Source organism: Elephas maximus, chromosome 19 (assembly GCF_024166365.1).
Source record: "Elephas maximus indicus isolate mEleMax1 chromosome 19, mEleMax1 primary haplotype, whole genome shotgun sequence".
Classification (NCBI taxonomy): Eukaryota; Metazoa; Chordata; class Mammalia; order Proboscidea; family Elephantidae; genus Elephas; species Elephas maximus.
This window is the reverse complement of record NC_064837.1, coordinates 53091412-53108646: the sequence shown is the minus strand read 5'-3', so window position 1 is coordinate 53108646 and position 17235 is coordinate 53091412. Positions and strand designations below refer to the sequence as shown.

The window sequence follows — 17235 nt, the reverse complement described above, 5'->3', positions numbered from 1 at the left end:
AAACAGAGAGAGAAACGCCTTCAACTCCCTGTCCCTACACCAGCCATAGCTCTTGGTTACAAAATGATGCTTCAAAAGGAGCCCTGGTGGCACAGTGGTTATGGCGCTCGGCTGCTAACCGAAAGGCCAGCAGTTCGAACCCACCAGCTGCTCCACAGGAGAACGATGTGGCAGTCCACCTCCATCAAGATTTATAGCCTTGGAAATCCTATGGGGCAGTTCTACTCTGTCCTATAGGGTCACTATGAGTCCGAATAAACTCAACGGCAGTGGGTTGGTCTCTAAAAACTAATACCATATAAAACTAGTTGCTGTGGAGTTAATTCTGACTCACAGCGACCCCAAGTGTGTCAGAGTAGAACTGTGCTCCGTAGGGTTTTCAATGACCACTTTTTTTGCAAGTAGATCACCAGGCCTTTCTTCCGAGGCATCTCTGGGTGGACTGGAAACTCCAACCTTTCGATTAGCAACCAGGCATTTTAACCCTTTACACTACCCAGGGACTCCAATACCATACATGATTTATGTGAAAGCAAGAGACTAAGACTTTAAAGAAAATGTCCATACTCTCTTGAATATGACCTAGACTTTGAAAGATTGAAATCATCTCCATTTTGACAGCATACTCCATTCTAAAGAAGAACTGGTAGGAGAGAGGACACGTGAGTGCTGACCACAGGAAGATTCACATCCACAGGAACCTGCCCATCTGAAGGAGGAAGCCCAGGGGAAGCCACTAGAACCACATAAAGGAAGAGAGGGGCAAAAATGACCAGTGGTGTGGAGATGAGCCTGTGGCCCTCAATCCAGCTAGGGGATATACGTCCCATCCCCATGCAGGTCCAGCAGGGTCTGGGGCAAGACTCAGAGGGGCTTGCGTGGGAATGTTTGTTCTGCTAAAAGCGAGGCCTCGGAAAAAGTGAAAGTAATAAGGTGAACTGCATCTCTAAACCTAAGTGTGGTCCAAGGAATGGCTGCAGGAAGAGGAGGAAGTGAAGAAAATTCTGGGAGAAGAAGACACCGCTATCTTAGAGTTCATGATAGCCTGGGAGGAAGGCTGGCCACACCAGATGCGTGTCAGAACATTCAAGGGGAAGATAAACAGAATCCCACAAAGGCTCTGAAATAGTGTTTCTTAACCTTTTTTGGATCTCTGACCCCTTTGAAAATATGATGAAAAGTATAAATGCTTTTCTCGGAAAAAGATCATAAATGTGTCCACCAAGGTCTTTTATGGTCAGGAACCTCTGTTCCTATTGCAAGAGGGATGGATTGTTCTCAAAAAGGAAATTCTAATAGTGGCTTTTCATCCAAATATGGAAATGGGTGGGAAAGGGGAGACAAAGAGGCTGGAGCTGCGAGAACAAGGCCGAGAGGGTCAACAATCCTTTGCTTTTATACTTCCTTCAGAGCAAGAAGAACACAAAGGGCATCAGCTTCTGTGCTAGCAAGTCACCATTAGCAGAACTCCCCAACTTCCATTTTAAGCTCAGTCTCTTCTTTTCTGTCAAGAAAATTGATTTTCAAACTCTAAAGTGTGAGAATAATGTTGCGAAGTGGGAACTGAGGCCCAAGACAGAACAAGTTAGAGCGAAACCGGTCACTTTAAACGGATTAGGGGTCCTGGCCTGAGACAGGCACCTGCTGGGAGGTACCAGGGAAAATAGCTGAGAAAAGAGGAAACTATGGCTTCTAGCATGGGGAGTGGTCTTGTCTGGGTCACATGGAGGCAAACCCAGAACTGGTGGATGGAAGTCTCAGAATGCAGATGTCAAACTCCTGCTAGGAAGAATTTAATATCAATTAGAGTTTTTCCCAAATGGAATGGGCTGTCTAGGAAGGTAGTGAGTCCTATGCCACAGATGGTATTCAAGTGAACACTGGGCAATCATTTCATATGTCTTTCATGGAAGGGTTTGAACTACAGGTCTCTGTAATGCTGAAAGCCTGTGGTTCCGTGGTTCTACAAGATTAGGGAGAAAAAAATGAGTACTTTCTCAGTTTATCTATAGATTTTTAAACTTTGCTTGTTTAAGTCTGAGTTGGTGTACATCACTGCAGAGTGTTGTCCCTACTCACCCCTCCACCCCCTCTCTTCCCTTCGCCTTGCCGTGTGTTCCATTCTCCAGTTCTTTTTCTCACTCTTACTTTATTCTTCTTTGTTTCTCTTTACTCAGATCCTAATATGCAAGGATTATGGTTATAGTTGGAAAAAGAGGCATCTTGCGCCTCCTGACTCAGATGTCCCCTTCTCTTCTTTTTATATCCTATCTATGCTTGTACCATCTCTTCCATGAAGCCTTGCCTAACAACTCCTACTCCTCTCCCTTGATCTTAAGACATATACTGCTGGAGTCTTTTCTTCCATTTTGTTTTATACCATAGTTCAGTTTTCACATGTATATCATTTGTCCTCAAATAAAGTATAAACTTAGGGAGGGAAAGATCATGGGTAGCTTTGTTTTTAATCTCCTAGGAGGAGTCCTGGAGGTCCAATGGTTAAGTGCTGAGCTGTTAACCTAAAGTTGGAGGTTCGAGCCCACTAGTCACTCCATAGTAGAAAGATGTGGTAGTCTGCTTCCACAAAGATACAGCCTTGGAAAACCTATGGGGCAGCTCTACACTGTCCTATAGGGTCATTATGAGTTGAAATCAACTCAACAGCAATGGGTTTGGTTTGGTTTTTTTTTGAAGAGTACGTAATACTGTGCAGAAACCCTGGTGGTGTAGTGGTTAAGTGCTACGGCTGCTAACCAAAAGGTCCACAGTTCGAATCTACCAGGTGCGCCTTAGAACCCCTATGGGGCAGTTCTACTCTGTCCTATAGGGTCGCTATGAGTCGGAATCAACTCGACAGCAACAGGTAATACTATGCACTCAATAATTATTTTGAATGAATGCCTACGCTTTCTACCACTGACACATACATACATGATAAGAATGAAAACAAAACAAATGGACTAAAGCTGAATATAGCAAGAGACAGTTGAGTTTAAACAATCAGTCTCAGAGCTAGAAGGGACTTTGAAGATGATCTATTAATGCCCTCGTTTTGCAACCTGTGGAACTGAAGCTGCGTGGGTATGTGACTGGGACTAGAATCCAGGTCTCCACATGTCCAGGCCAGTGTCCTCTCTATGACCCTTCGTTGCAAAGCCTTTGCAGGGTACTGAAGAAAGCAAACTAATCTCTGTGAGTCTTTCAAAGTGGATAAAACCTCCATTTGCCTGAAGGCATGGAGTTGGACAAAGTGACTTCTGAAGTTTCCTAGACTGGGAATCAGTTTTCGTCTAATTAATTTCTTCTTGCATGACCATCCACATAGGCGTCCTGTTGAAAGCACACCATTGCAATTCTGCCACCTAGTGGTTTGAGGCGGTATTGCACCACCAGCACTGACACGTAAATGACAGTTTTTATAGGATGCCAAATGCATGACCTATGGGGCAGTTCTACTACAGAGTCGCTATGAGTCGGAAGCTACTCAAGGGCAAACAACAAATGCATAACGGCACTATGCTAAACTTCCCTCAGGCAATTACACTTTACTAGAAATATCCAGGACCAGGGCTCCTCTGGCTCTGACACCTTCAGTTCCAATTTGTCAACCGTGTTAAGGAGACTAAATTGTGGTCTCCGCTAATTCCTGCAGAGAAGTTCAAGGGGGACGATGTTCGCTTGTGGCAGTGGGAATAGCTCTTGGGAAGAGGTGAGCCTTGACGTCGGTCTCGAAGGGTGGAAGTGATTTGAAGAGGCAGAAAGGGGAGCGTACATCGGGAGGGAGGAAAGGGTAAATCAGGGGCTTGAGGGGCAAGGAGGGACAAGGAAGAGGAGACAGGGTAGGACAGCTAACAGAGAGGAAGGAGGTCAGCCAGAAGCCTATTCCTAGGAGATCAGGAACCAGTAAATGAAGGCCTTAGGAACCAGATGGAAGTGTCGTGAAATGACCCAATAGGCAATAGGAATTCTAATCTGGAAGCAATTTGATAAAAACGGTAGTTTAGGACTATTATTATGCCAGGCTCACCTCTTCCCTAGAGCTTTTCCCACTGCCACAAGCAAACGTCGTCCCCCTTGAACTTCGCTGAACTAATTAGCAAAGACCACAATTTAGCCTCCTTAACAGGGCTGCCAAATCAGAACTGAAGATGTCAGAGCCAGAGGAGCCCCGGTTGTGGCCAGCGGCTGCTCCCCCACATGCTCCAACTGGAGGGGGGAAACTAAAAGAGTGAAGGGTCAGATTTGTTGTCATTATTTGTCTCATGTGATGCTTTCAAATTCTTATATAGGGACAGTAACCCCTACTTCATAGGCTGCTAGGAGAGAATGTTACATGAAGTGGCCAGCACATAGTAGGTGTTCAGTAAGTTAACGATGCTCTCTCTTCAACCGCTTACATGGTCGCCTTAGCTCGAGTCACAGCTTTATTCATTTTTTCCCCAGGAGGCTGCCCTGGAGGTCTCACTTAAAGCTCACCTCCCCAGGAAAGCCTTCCTCATTGCACCTCACTTCTCTGGTTCTTGGTCTTGCAGGTGCATTGGAGCTCACACTGTATGTTACTTAGCCGGCACTATTGTCTATTGTTATGCTATTTGAGGATCACACTCTAGGTAATACCTGGATGCTTATTTCCTTGCTTAACAGACTGTAAGCTACTCTCTGACAGGGAAAGGACATTTTCAGTTTCTGTTTTTTAATAATTGGGAGCCTTAACCTCAATTCTTTACAAATGCATACAATGAACAATAAACACTTGTTAAAGAAAGAGAGGGAGGGGGAAAAAAACCCTGCCAAGTTCTCAACACTGAGAAGGAATGTTTGCATTCAAGAAAAGAACAGTAAGTAAGGTCAAAAAAAGACCAATCAGAGAGGAAAGGGGCAAACAGAAGAGCAAAGTCCCAGGAGCCGAGGCAGAAAAAAATTTCAGAAGCAGGTTGATGTACTGAAAAAGGGAACAAAATGGGACCCAGGGACCTGGGTTTAACTTCCATTAGCTGTGACCTAGGTGAGTCACTTACCTCTAAGGATCAGCTTCTTTATTTTTATAGTTAGGAGGTCTGACTGAATCAATGATCTCCTAGCTGTGCTCCAAGGACCCAAGCTAGAGGCGCCAAGAGGCTGGAACCCAGACCCCTTAATTCCTCAGCCAGAGAAGCTCTGTTCCTTTCTGCTGTACACATTGGCTTCTCATAGAAGTTAGTTTGAACAAAAGGCTATGTGGCTAAAATAGTTGGAAAACCACTGGATTCAATTTTCCCTCCCAACGGCATAAAGATCTCTGGTTTTATGATTCACCCAGTCCACTCCCACTGCCTGAGCCTCTTCTCAAAGATGACAGAGTATGCATGGGCCTCAGTCTTATCTCCCCAACCAGACTGGAAATTCTGAAAAGCCTGAATTTCAGCTCCTAGTTTTCAGCTTCCTACAGCAGGCAGCCGTGCTGGATTCATAGGAGATGTTCCAGCAATTTCCTATGTCTGGATGCACTGATGGGGCGGCAGAAAAGCCATGAAGCAGAGTACAGTATCTACTTCACATTGCAGGAGTTCTCAGGGGTGTAGGGACCCCCGTATGGGGATGACTGGGTCCCTGACCTCCAATACAAGTTTTTCTGCTCGCGTGTGTGTGTGTGTGTTTAACTTCATCACATCATCTTTCTCCTTCTCCCCAATTGCTGCTTTGCTTGTCTCCTCACCCCACTTGTTTCTTCCCATTCCCCTGCCCTCCCAGCCTGAAGTTCGTGACCCTGACCCTCTGGGGCCCTGAGCTGGCGTCCGGGTCTGTAGCCTGGGGTTTGGAGTAGGGGGTCAGTGAGATGTCCACGGCAAGCAGGGATGAAACAGGAACCAGGGACTTTGCACTTAGAGGAAGAGGCCCACATCAAAAAGCAAGGATCATTTGGGAATCCCCTAACTCAGCTCCTGGTTTGCCTTTTCCTGCCTGCCACCTGGAGGTGAGATGAGATGGACAGTGAGCCTTAGAAGGAAACGAAACTTCTGATTACAACTTCTCAAACTGCAGACCCTCCCAGAGCTCCCTGCTCATGTGTCTGACCCTACTTTTTCTAGATTCATGGGCTGTTTCCCTTGCCTCTCCACATTCCAGATACTACTCATTTCTCTGAAGAATAGACATGAGGCCTCAACTCAGGGGTCTTGGCTGTTTATTTACAGGAAAGGCTGTGGGACATGAGGTCCTTGGGGCTGTGGTGCAGTCACAGGTCCAGGACTCCAGCTCCAGTTCAGTTATTCTGGGCCTCTCGCTAATTCACCCTAGGATAGCGAAAGCCAAGGGCCAGACACCTGAAAGAAAGCATTAGATGGAAAGGGCATTTCACCCTCCCCTTCCCCAGTGCTTACCACAAATCCCACCTCCCTAGCAGGACAGCACCAAGCCCAGGGAGGGTAAGGGGGAACAGGGTCAAGAGCACAGGCCGGGGACACTCTTGCACTTGGGATCCTGCGTTCTCACCCCCAAGAGCCTGTACAGGAGGCCCCAGGCCTGGGGGAACATCTTGCCTTAAGAAAACCTGGGAGACTAGGAGGAAGTGACTGATGAGGAGGAAAACAAGGTGATAAAGGAGGGAGGGCAGGAGGTAGGTGGGAAGGGAATGAGTGGAGGCGTTGGGAGCACTAAGGGTAGAGGGGAGATGATAAGGGCCAGGCTGCTCTCATGCACTGATCCCATGCAGCTTCCTCTTACAGGGTCAGGACTAGAACAGGCCTCTTGGGCATATGGTATTATTCCTAAGCCCTAGAAGGGACCAGGAGGGGAAGGCTGTACTCACCCTGGAGGAGTCTGTTTCACCCAGACATGATATGCTTGACAAAGGCTAGGAAAGAAGATGAAAATCAGCTACAGGACTTGGCTCCCTCTGAGGGCTTTATTTCCCTCTTGGCCCCTTACACCTCCCCTGTCCCCTCTACCGCCTGTCTTCAACCCCTCCAGCCACCTCTTCTCCAGACTGTGATTCTTTCTCCTGTTTGGGAGAAGGTGGAGGAAGGGAAGAAACCTAAACCCTGCTCTATGTCCACTCTTTGTGCTGATGTTTGACGTAGATGAAATGAGCTACTTTAACTCAATTAGTCCCCACAGCCTTGAGAAAGTTGCTATCATCACCCCCATTTTGTAGATGAGGAAACTGAAGGTGTGAGAAGTGACTTGTTCAAGGTCGTACAGCTTGTATTTCACACAGATGTCTCCAAATCCATGTACCTTTTATTTCATCATGATGCTCACTCTCAGGATGGAAAAGAACCGTACCCATCAGGAGTCCACCAAACCCATCTGGTGCTCATATCCTCCAGCTACTGAACCTTCTGCAGACCCCCCCAGCCCAAACTGTGCCTGCCCCCATATCTCAAGTGCCCAGGAAGCAAGAGCAGGACCTGATACCTTCGTAATTGATGCAGCCATTGGCATCCTCTTGCCCAGCTAACAGCTGCTCCACTTCGGCCTCAGTCAGCTTCTCTCCTGGGTAGGGAGCAGTGAACTCTTTGTTACAGATGGCAAGGGGAGAGCAGGCAAAACCCAGATATGCCCTCAAATCTGAAGGCCCAAGGCTCCCTGGGGCCGGGAAGTGGTTCATACCAAGCCTCTCCCAAAGGCTTTGGAGGGTAGAGCCAAGGGTTCTGGAGGCCCTGCCTAGTCTCTGAGGCCTCTCTCTCTGCCTTACAGTCACCACAGGGTGAGCAGACAAGGGCCCCAGAGCCTGAGACAAAGACAAGGGCAGAGTCCCTGTGACCTACCTCCCAGGCCTCAGCAGTAACTGCCTCCAACCCTGCCAACCTGACGCTACCCTCCTCTCCTCTCCCAACCCTGCTGAGCGAACCCCGCTAGGGAAGGTTGTTCTTACAGTCCCTCCAAGGAGACAGGATCAGAATGTGACTGACCCTCAGGATGCAGGGGCCTCCCACACCACATTCCCTGACACGTGCCACGGAGGCGTTCCGTCCACCCACCCCTCCCCCTTGGGCTTTGGCCTCTGCCCAGCTGGCGTACCCAGGGTAGCCAGGACATGCCGAAGCTCAGCGCCCATGACCGTGCCATTGCTCTCCTTGTCAAAAACGCGCAGCCCCTCCACGAAGTCCTCATAGGTGCCCTGCTCCTTGTTGCGGGAAATGTGTTGCAGGATGGGCAGGAACGTCTCGAAGTCCAGCATCTTGGTGTTCATCTCTTCAGGCACACACAGGCAGGGAAAGAGAAAGCAACGTGAGCAGAAGCTCAGGAGGGGCCTCACCCAGCTCTGCCAGGTCAGACCCAGCCCTGCAAGCTGGCAACATCCAGGCCTTAGACTGCAGCCACTTCTGGGTGATCCCAGAGGGCACATAGTTCCTGAGGAAAGGCAGGTAGCTGACACTGGGACACCCATTTCTCCGTGAAATGGCTAGGCCAAAGGTCCATGGTTTGTCCCAAAAGTCTAGGCTCAGGTGGCCAGCTAGGCCGAAGAGCTGAGGGTGGCAGCAGGGACATTTCGAGAGGCCCAAAGGGCCTCACATGCACAACTAAGACTGCTGACACAGGACAGACATATGGTCACAGAAGTAAACTGACAGGATCAAAAAAAAAGACATTTTTGCATAACTGCATTTGGGTCCCAGTACTAGACCACATTGCCTGGAGTTACTCTGAATCAATCATTTTTATAAATTTGCAATTGTCTTGTGAACGACACGGCTTCCGCATTGTAGCATATTAAACATTTTTAGATACCACAGATTTTGGCATTTCTTTCTTTTTTAACAACTAGGTTGTTGCTGTTGTTTTTGTTGGTTGCTGTCAAGTAGATTCCAAAGCACGAAGACCCCAAGTGTGTCAGAGTAGAACTGCTGCATACAGTTTTCAAGGCTGCGACCTTTCGGAAGTGGATCACAGGGGCCTGTCTTCCAAGACGCCTCTCAGTGTGTTTGAACCGCCAACCTTTTGGTTATTAGTCAAGCACTTAACTCTTTGTGCCACCCAGGAAACCAAACAATCCAGAAACCCCCCAAAATGGAAGTGACCGAGATATCTCTGAAGCCCCGCTGCCATGGGTAAGCTCCCAGCCCTCTGGCCCTTTCCTGCCCACATCCTTAACCCCCTACTGGTATCTTTAGCAAGAGGAGAAGAAAGAGCCAGGAAAAAGGAGGGAGGACCAAAATGGGGCCCAGGAAGCCCCTAGAGAGATCCACCCTTGCTGGGAGGCCCCTGTCCAAGGCTGCCCAGCCCTGCCTAGCTCTGAGGATGAGAACGACATGCGTGGCTTAGGGCAGCTGTTAACTTTTTTCCCCACTGCCACATACAAAAGGTGACATTCACAAATGGGATGCTTTACTTGCACAATTCCCAGGACGCTAGGTATCAAGGCACCACGTTCTGAATTTTCACTCGCCAAAACCTACTGGAGTACAAATGAGTGAGTGAAGGAGGCATCACTACAGGGCTAATCTTGAATCTGCTCTAATACACATAAAATGAATAATTTGTGAACTTTGGTGCTGTAACCATTATAAGAAACAAATTGTTTGTGATACAACTCATAATGGTCATACAACACTACAGTGCTGTGACGCCTCTACTGAGGGTTCCTGGGCTATGGAATGGGGGTAGAGTGGTTAGTTATCAAACTCCCACCCACCCTTCCTGCCTGCTGCATGCCTGGCATCCTGAGGAGTCACAGGAAGACACAGACGCAATAGAGCATAGCTCCTACCCCCCAGAAGCTCCAAACTTCACGGTAGAAACAAGAATAAGTCCAGACTATATTCTTCGAGGGTCGAATAAGTACCAGGGGCTTCTAGATCAATTGTCTCAAAGGAATAAGGGTAACTTGGGGAGGCGAGGCTGATCCTGGAGGGCTAAAGGGGGAGAAGTGAGAGAGTGACTGAGAAGAGACAAGACTGGCCCAAGAGCCCAAGGGCTGCAGGCGGGCACCAGAGGAGGTCACCCGCTTCAGCCCATGCTGACCTTCAGGCTTGGGCTTGCCCAGGACACGCAACACCTCCGCGTTGGTGGGGTTCTGGCCCAGGGCCCGCAGTACGTCGCCGCACTGCCCATAGGTGATCTTCATCTCTCCAGCCGGGGTTCGGTCAAACAATGAGAAGGCCTCTTTGAACTCTGTGGAGAAAAGACCCAGCTACAGACCCCAGGACCAAGTGAATGCGGTGGCTTGAGACTGATTAGCCTCTACCAGGGCTGAATAGCAGGTCAACACGATTGTTAAAATATTTCAATACTTCCCCTCCACCACCTATCCTAGCCCCACCCTGGAAACACACCTTCACTCCATCTTCTGAGAACTGAAGATGCAGCCTGGCCCAACAGGGGCTGCCACGCCTGCTCCAACGCTGGGCCTCTGTGGCATCTCTTCTGATCAGTTGGTCGTTAGATAATTTGAAATTCTCCCCTGCCTCCACCACCACTCCCCATCTACCCATCCCCGCTCCATGCAGGTGAGGTTCCTGACTGCTAGAAATGACAGGAAGCGAAAACAGCTTGGGACTGGGAGTCAGGAGCCCTGGATTCTCATCTTGGCTCTGCCACAATGAAATGCCACTCCTTGTGCACACATGGGAGGTAACAACTCCACTCCACCCACCCCTCTGAATTACTGTGAGTGTCAAAGGAGGTGGCAGTATATGGAAGCACTTTGCAAAGTGATAACACCTGTTTGAATGGAAGTTATTATCACTACTGCCTGTTCCAGGCTAAATGATGATGGGACCTTGGAGCCAGACCACCCCAGCTCTGCTACTAACCCGCATGTGGCCTTGGGCAGACTACTAACTGCACTGGGTCCTTCTCTGATAGCTGTAAGTGGGGATACAATGTCCACCTGAGTGGGTTGTTGGGCAGATTACACAGTGAGCCAAGCACAGTGTCTAGCACATAGTAAGGAAATCAAATGAATCAATTGGTTATCCTATTTACTAGTTCTGGAGCCAGCTCAGAACTATAGGAACTGGGTTCCCTGGAGGCACCAAGGCAGGTGTCCAAGGGACAAGGCCAAATTAAGGCACTGCTGGGCCTTTGCGAAGAATGTTGGGTCTTCATTATATTGGACTCAACCAATTCATTACTGGGGATAATCTGGACTGGGGTGGCACTGAAGTTACCTTATGCTATTCACAAAGAAGTGGTCTACCAAGCAGATTAACAGTACAAATCAAAGAAGAATGTGCGAACTACTTAGGAGAAAAGCTGTTTTTAAGCCTCTACAAGTACTTTAGAAACACTTATTTACTTAGAGGCTGCATATGGATTATTTAGGAATCATTCCACATTACCAAAGCGGCTTCCCCCAAGACTTCTACTTGCAACTATTTACTAGGCTTTGTATGTATTTAAGGAAACCCTGATGGCATAGTGGTTAAGAGCTATGTCTGCTAACCAAAAGGTCAGCAATTCAAATCCACCAAGCACTCCTTGGAAAATCTATGGGGCTGTTCTACTCTGTCTTATAGGGTCACTGTGAGTAGGAATCGACTAGACAGCAAGAGGTTTGGGTTTTTTGGTATATGTACATATTTAAAAGGTATAAAACTCTTTCACATTACTGAATAAGTGAGTTCAAATTCCACTTCCATTGTTTACTAGCTGTGTGGCCTTGGGCAAGTAAATATTTAACCTTTTCTCTCTATAAATGGCACCTATCTCCAAAAAAAAAAAAAAATTTTTTTTTTTTTCCCCACCTCCTAGGGTCCTTGTGAGAATTAAGTACAATAATGCATGTAAAAACCTTAACACAATGTCTGGCCCACAGTAAATGATCAAAAAAAAAATGCTGTTATTATTATCTTACTGAGTTTAACCCCTGTGTTACCAATGACTGTAGAATCTGGGCCAAGCCACTTACCCTCATCGAACCTTGGTTTCCTCCTCTGTAACAAAGGGAGTAACACCTACGTCTCAGCCTTGTTATAGGATTTCTTTTTTTTTTTTACTTTTAAAGCAATTAGCACCATAAAACAACAACAACAAAAACCTGTTGCCGTCAAGTCGACTGTGACTCATAGCAACTGTATAGGACAGAGTAGAACTGCCCTACACGGTTCCAAGGAGCGCCTGGTGGATCTGAACCGCTGACGTTTTGGTTAGCAGCTGTAGCTCTTAGCCACTATGCTACCCGCATTTCCAGTTAGCGCCATATCCGGCACAAATTCAATGTTCGGTGAACAAATTTTGTTAATTGAATCTGAACTAAGACTTTTTGATCTTCTCCTAGTTCATTCAGAAGAGTGAAGTCAGATTTAATAAAAGAGAGAAGTTTCATCATAAAAATAGACATAGTGATGCTTAATAGGAGGGTGGAACACGGGGGTGGGGTGATAAGAACAACGACCTGTGATTTGACCCTTTACAGAGGGCTAGGCTCTAAGCTGATAATTTTTCCTGGTTTATCTCGTTGAATTTCACAACAATCTTTCGCTATAGGTATTATTCTCCTCATTGACAGGCCATTGCAGATGTGAATCCTACCCAAAAGAAACCATCTAAGTCTTCTCAAAGGCAATGGTAGGGAGGAAGATAGAGAAGGCAGTAACCTACTGTACCCACTAATGTTCCAACCTCTTACCAGCCTGCTGGGATGCCTGGCATGTACGTAAACCAAACACTGAAGTTTAAGATTACCAAAAAAAAAAAGTTGCTGTCAAGTCAATTGCAACTCATGGTGACCCCATGTGTTGCAGAGTAGAACTATACTCCATAGAGTTTTTGTAGCTATGACCTTTTGGAAATAGATTGCCAGGCCTGTCTTCTGAGGCTCCTCTGGATGGGTTGGAACTGCCAACCTTTCAGTCAGTAGTGGAGCACTTAACTGTTTGCACCACCCAGGCAGCCTTAAGATTACTACTAGGAAAAAAAAGTCCGTGTGATCCTAAAGTGTATTACAGGAAACATGATATTCATGTCCCCAAAAGAAGACTTTCCTCAAGAGTCTGCAGTAGTCACCTGCTTTCTAGAGCAATGACTCTAGTGGTGGTCAACACCATTCTAGAAAGATATGGATATCTAAAGAGGGACCAGAGAAGGAAGTCAGAAGTTAGAAGCTAGCTCCTATGAGAAGAAAGCATAGAAGAAATTGGAGCAATGTTGCCTGGAGAATATAAAGCTAAGAAGTGATTTGATAACGATCTTCAAATGCTTGGCAGATATTTAGAAGATGCTGAACAGAGTCACAAATTTCTGAATTAAAAAAAAGCAAATACTTTCACTTTACAAATAAGAAAATTAAGGTTTAAAGAAGTCAAGAGACTTGCCCAAAGTGTCATGGCCAGGTAGTTGCAGAATTAGGGCTAATACCAAAGTCTCCTGATTTCCAAATAGTGTTCTTTCCACCATAACATGAGTTTGAATCCTGGCTCCACCACCAACTGCCTGCGTGAGACTGGGCAAGCCACTCAAATTCTCTGTGCCTTAGTTTTCTTACCTGTAAAATGGGGGTGGTAATAATTCCTATCTCACAGGGTTGTTGTGAGAATTAAATGAGTTAATCTATGTGAGGGGCTTAGGACCATGCGTAACACATAATAGGTTCTCAGTATAGGTTTGCTGTGATTATGACTGTTATCACTACTGTCCTGCTCCAGAAAAGTGGAACAGAGAGGGCGGGTGAGGGGAGGTGGGGTTCTTAGTACTCACCTTCAATCTGGTCAGCAGAGAAGTCTATCTGCAGGGAAGGAAAAAACAGGGGTGAGGGCTGGGGCTATTAAAGGCTTCCACAGAGAAGTGTTAAGTGGCTTCCACCACAATCTGGGTCATCTCCAGTAGGAGGCTCCAAGTTAAGCATGAAACACCAGTCTACTGACAAATGAGCCACAAGTGACAGGCTTTAAAATAACATAGCCTCCGGAGTTCCCTCAATACCACTTGTTAAGTGATGGCTCTGGGCAAGAAAGGAAGAGAAAAAGAGAAATACTTGACTTGGATAACTCTAGGACCTACACTGACTCCCTATTGTAATTCCTTCTGGTCCAATGTTAATTTCTCATCCCAGCCAACCATAAACACCCTCACTTTCACCCTTCAGTCTCTTCCAACTCCACAATCCTCCAACCTCCTGGTGCCTTTACACCCACCACTCCCCACTCCTGGACTCCTTTTTCTACTTGATGCTGATTTTAAATCTACCTCCTTTAATGAAGACTTCCCTCTCTCCTCATTCACTCCCACCCCTCCTTCAGCACAAGTCCCTTTCAGGCCCTCTGGGACAACAAGGGTACTTTGCATGGGCCCTCGATGCTTCATGATTGTTTTTTAGCTGCGCCTTTATGTGTGCCCTGTCTCCCTGAAGCCAGGAATTTTTGAAAGCAGGAATTTTTGTCATTGTACATTGTTGCCTGTCACATAGTAGGCACTCAATAAATAATTGCTGAATGAAGGAATAAATTTTGGATTTCTTCCAATAATGCATAATAACTCAGTGCTGAATACAGAAGAAGAAAGTGGGATGCTCTAAAAATGAACAAAATAAATGAATAAGGAACAAATGTGAGTCAGCATTTTAATTTAGGATCTTGTATGTTACTTCATTGTCTTATCCGCTCTCTCCCACCCCAGTCCTTTCTCCACTGACCATCCAACCTGGAGCATCTTCTTCCTGTTCCACCATTCCTAGTCCTAATTCTGCTGCTTGTCTTGTGTCCATCCCACCTCCTCATCTCCCAGAACTGCCCTCCGTTAATGAGGACCCTGGGGGTGGCTGGTATGGGCTAGGAGAATGGAAGAAAGGCGCCTGTCCTAGATTGGGAAGGAAACTACCTGTGCCCAGAAGTAGACTTTACTGAAGAAATGGGGGCAGGGAAGTTAAAGGAAAACCCTAAGTAAGTGGGGCAAAGAATACTTTGCATAAACTCTCTGAGGAAAAGGTGCAGTTTCCTTACTTTGCAATGCTTTAAGCCCCAGGAGTAAATGTGCAAGGGAAATTAGTATAAAGAAACATAAAATAAGAACACATGGTCATAACCACGTACGTCGGGTTTAAATTCACTTTTGTTCTATCTTTGAGCAAAGAATCTTCTAAGCAAAGGAACTGGGCAAATGCAATCATGAAAGGTACCTTTTAAAAAAAAACCTACAATCCCCAGGATTGGAAGCTCCAGACATGGCAAAGAAGATTGCAACAGGGATGAGAAACTGGGGGGACAGCTGTCCCTCTGGAGTGGTGCTTAATCAGAACAAGTCAGAACTAAAATCTAGGAGGGACCCTGAGAGGTGGAGATGGTCATCTTTTCCTGCCAGGCTCTGCCCACAGAAGGAATAATATATGACCTAGGAAAGCCTTCAGGTACATTCAAGGTCTTACACTACACCTCAGTTTCCCCAGAGTATGCCATAACCAAGCAACTGATTGGGCAAGAGATGGGGCAACTGCCTCCATCTCTTAGCCAAGCCAGCTTTGTTTAACTCCTGTCCCTTGTAGGGGATTACCGTGGTTCAATCACAGATCCCCTGGCACAACAGCCACATAGTCCTTGGCAGGGATACAAGGAGGGTCATACCATTAGAGCCCTAGGTTTTCATATCCCTGCCTACCTACCATAGAGCCTGGTCCTGGGTTCTTACTTTACCTCATTCTCTACCACCCCAAGCCCTGCTCTAAGGCTGAGATCCCCAGGGGCCTACCACTCCCAACCTGTTATTAATAGCTCTTCATACCAGTAGCCACTTGACCTCTTACATTCTGGTGCCAAGGCTTAAAACGGCTTCACTCTCCAGAGGCCTCTGCCCCCTCCCCCACTCCTTGGCCCACCCCTCCTCCTTCCATTCCTTCAGCAGCTGGGCCAGATAGCTGGGAGGACTAAAATGACTCAGCTCCAGGGAGAGGAACACTCCAGTATGAGGGGAGCAGGGTGGAACAGAGAGGGACCAGCACCGGGCCCTGGGTTGGAGGCAGTCCTCTGTACATTCCAGACGGGAGCCCAGGCTGAGGCCACAGAAGGAGGGGCCCACCTGGGTAGGGAAAGAGGAGAAGAGGGAAGTATGCTCCTCTCACCTTATCTACAGCAGCCCCCTCCCCCAGGCCCCAGCACAGAAGGCGCATGCTCCTTGAGCTCCAGTTCTGCTCACATCACTGAGTTCATGTTACACTGCCAGTTATCATTATGTGCTTCTTCTCCATAAGGCTATCACAAGACACCTAAGGAAAAGTCTCTTTTACTTCGCTATGGTGGCCCCCACAGTGCCTTATAAAAGGTTGGATGGTTGGTTGGTTGTACCTGCCTGCCATTTCCAACTCTGCTGAGGAAATCCAGGGTGGAAGAGCAGAACTTTTAAGACAAAGCAGCAACCTGTTCTTGAAGGAAAAGGCCTATATACCCTAAGATACCCCTCATGAGCCCCATACCTGCTCCACTGCCCCATGGGATTGTAATCTGGGCCATGGACACCATAGTCCTCATCCCAGCCCAGCCAACATCAACTCAAGTAGATCTCTAGCCTCCAGGGTAAATAGGATCCCAAATGCCATCCCTACTTCCCTCCCCATGGCTCACTCACCTTTACACTCTTGGGGTCAAAGGCAGGTTCCTTTGGTGGCTCAGGGGCTGAGGCTGGGGCTGGGGCAGGGGCTGGGGCTGAGGCTGGGGCCTTAGCTGCCTCCTTCTTAGGCTCTGGCTTCTTGGGAGGCATGTTGTCTTGCTGGACTCTTTGCTGGAGGTGGGACCTAAGGAAGGAGCGAGAGATGCGGTGCCTGGGAGACAAGACAGGAGACTGGGCCTCCTCCCTCCCTTTTATCCTGGGAAGGAGCCCCCGCAGAGGGGCTGGGTGAGAGCAAGAGCAACTGCTGCTGACTATAAAAGGAAGAAACATCAGCAGGGGACAGCTGACAACTGTGTATTGTCACCAGGTTTGGGGCTACCAGCCCCCCTCCCCCACACCCCACACTCCTCACAGCGCTCACCTCTGGGACAGGCTGACCCCTTCCTGCCAACTGGTGGACACTACACCCATTAAAAAAAAAAAAAGGAATACAGACCCTCTAAAAAATGCCAGAGTCTAGCCAGAGAGATGAGCTGACTTGAGCAGTTGATAACCCTCACACAAAGCCCAGGGGAGGGTAAGGCTTTTTTTAGCCCCTCCTGAGCAGAGGCAGCCCACTGCACATTCCTTTTAAGCCAAGGTCCTTTAAGCTGAGATGCACTCTGGGCCCTCAGCTCTGCCCCAAGGCTCAGCTCTCCAGTCAGGAGCCCTGGAGCACCAACTGGTCTGGCCAACCCACGTTATGCCATGCCCTCCCACTCCGCAGGGTGAAAGCCA

At 47.6% G+C, this 17235-nt stretch overlaps 1 protein-coding gene across 2 annotated transcripts; it reads right to left on the bottom strand.

The window, feature by feature from the left end:
- Positions 1–6146: 6146 nt before the first annotated feature.
- On the bottom strand, positions 6147–16666 carry MYL4 (myosin light chain 4). Of its 2 annotated transcripts, none has more exons than XM_049861657.1 (7): positions 16477–16666; positions 13621–13648; positions 9946–10095; positions 8002–8175; positions 7396–7473; positions 6788–6832; positions 6147–6302 (listed from the first exon to the last, which is right to left on the bottom strand). In XM_049861657.1, the coding sequence occupies exons 1-6, from the start codon at positions 16606–16608 to the stop codon at positions 6804–6806; spliced, it is 591 nt and encodes a 196-aa protein (XP_049717614.1). In that variant the 5' UTR covers positions 16609–16666; the 3' UTR covers positions 6147–6302; positions 6788–6803. The 2 variants fall into 2 exon arrangements, with proteins under 2 accessions (XP_049717614.1, XP_049717615.1); XM_049861658.1 differs by having other exon boundaries at positions 6147–6272.
- Between the last annotated feature and the right edge of the window lie 569 nt (positions 16667–17235).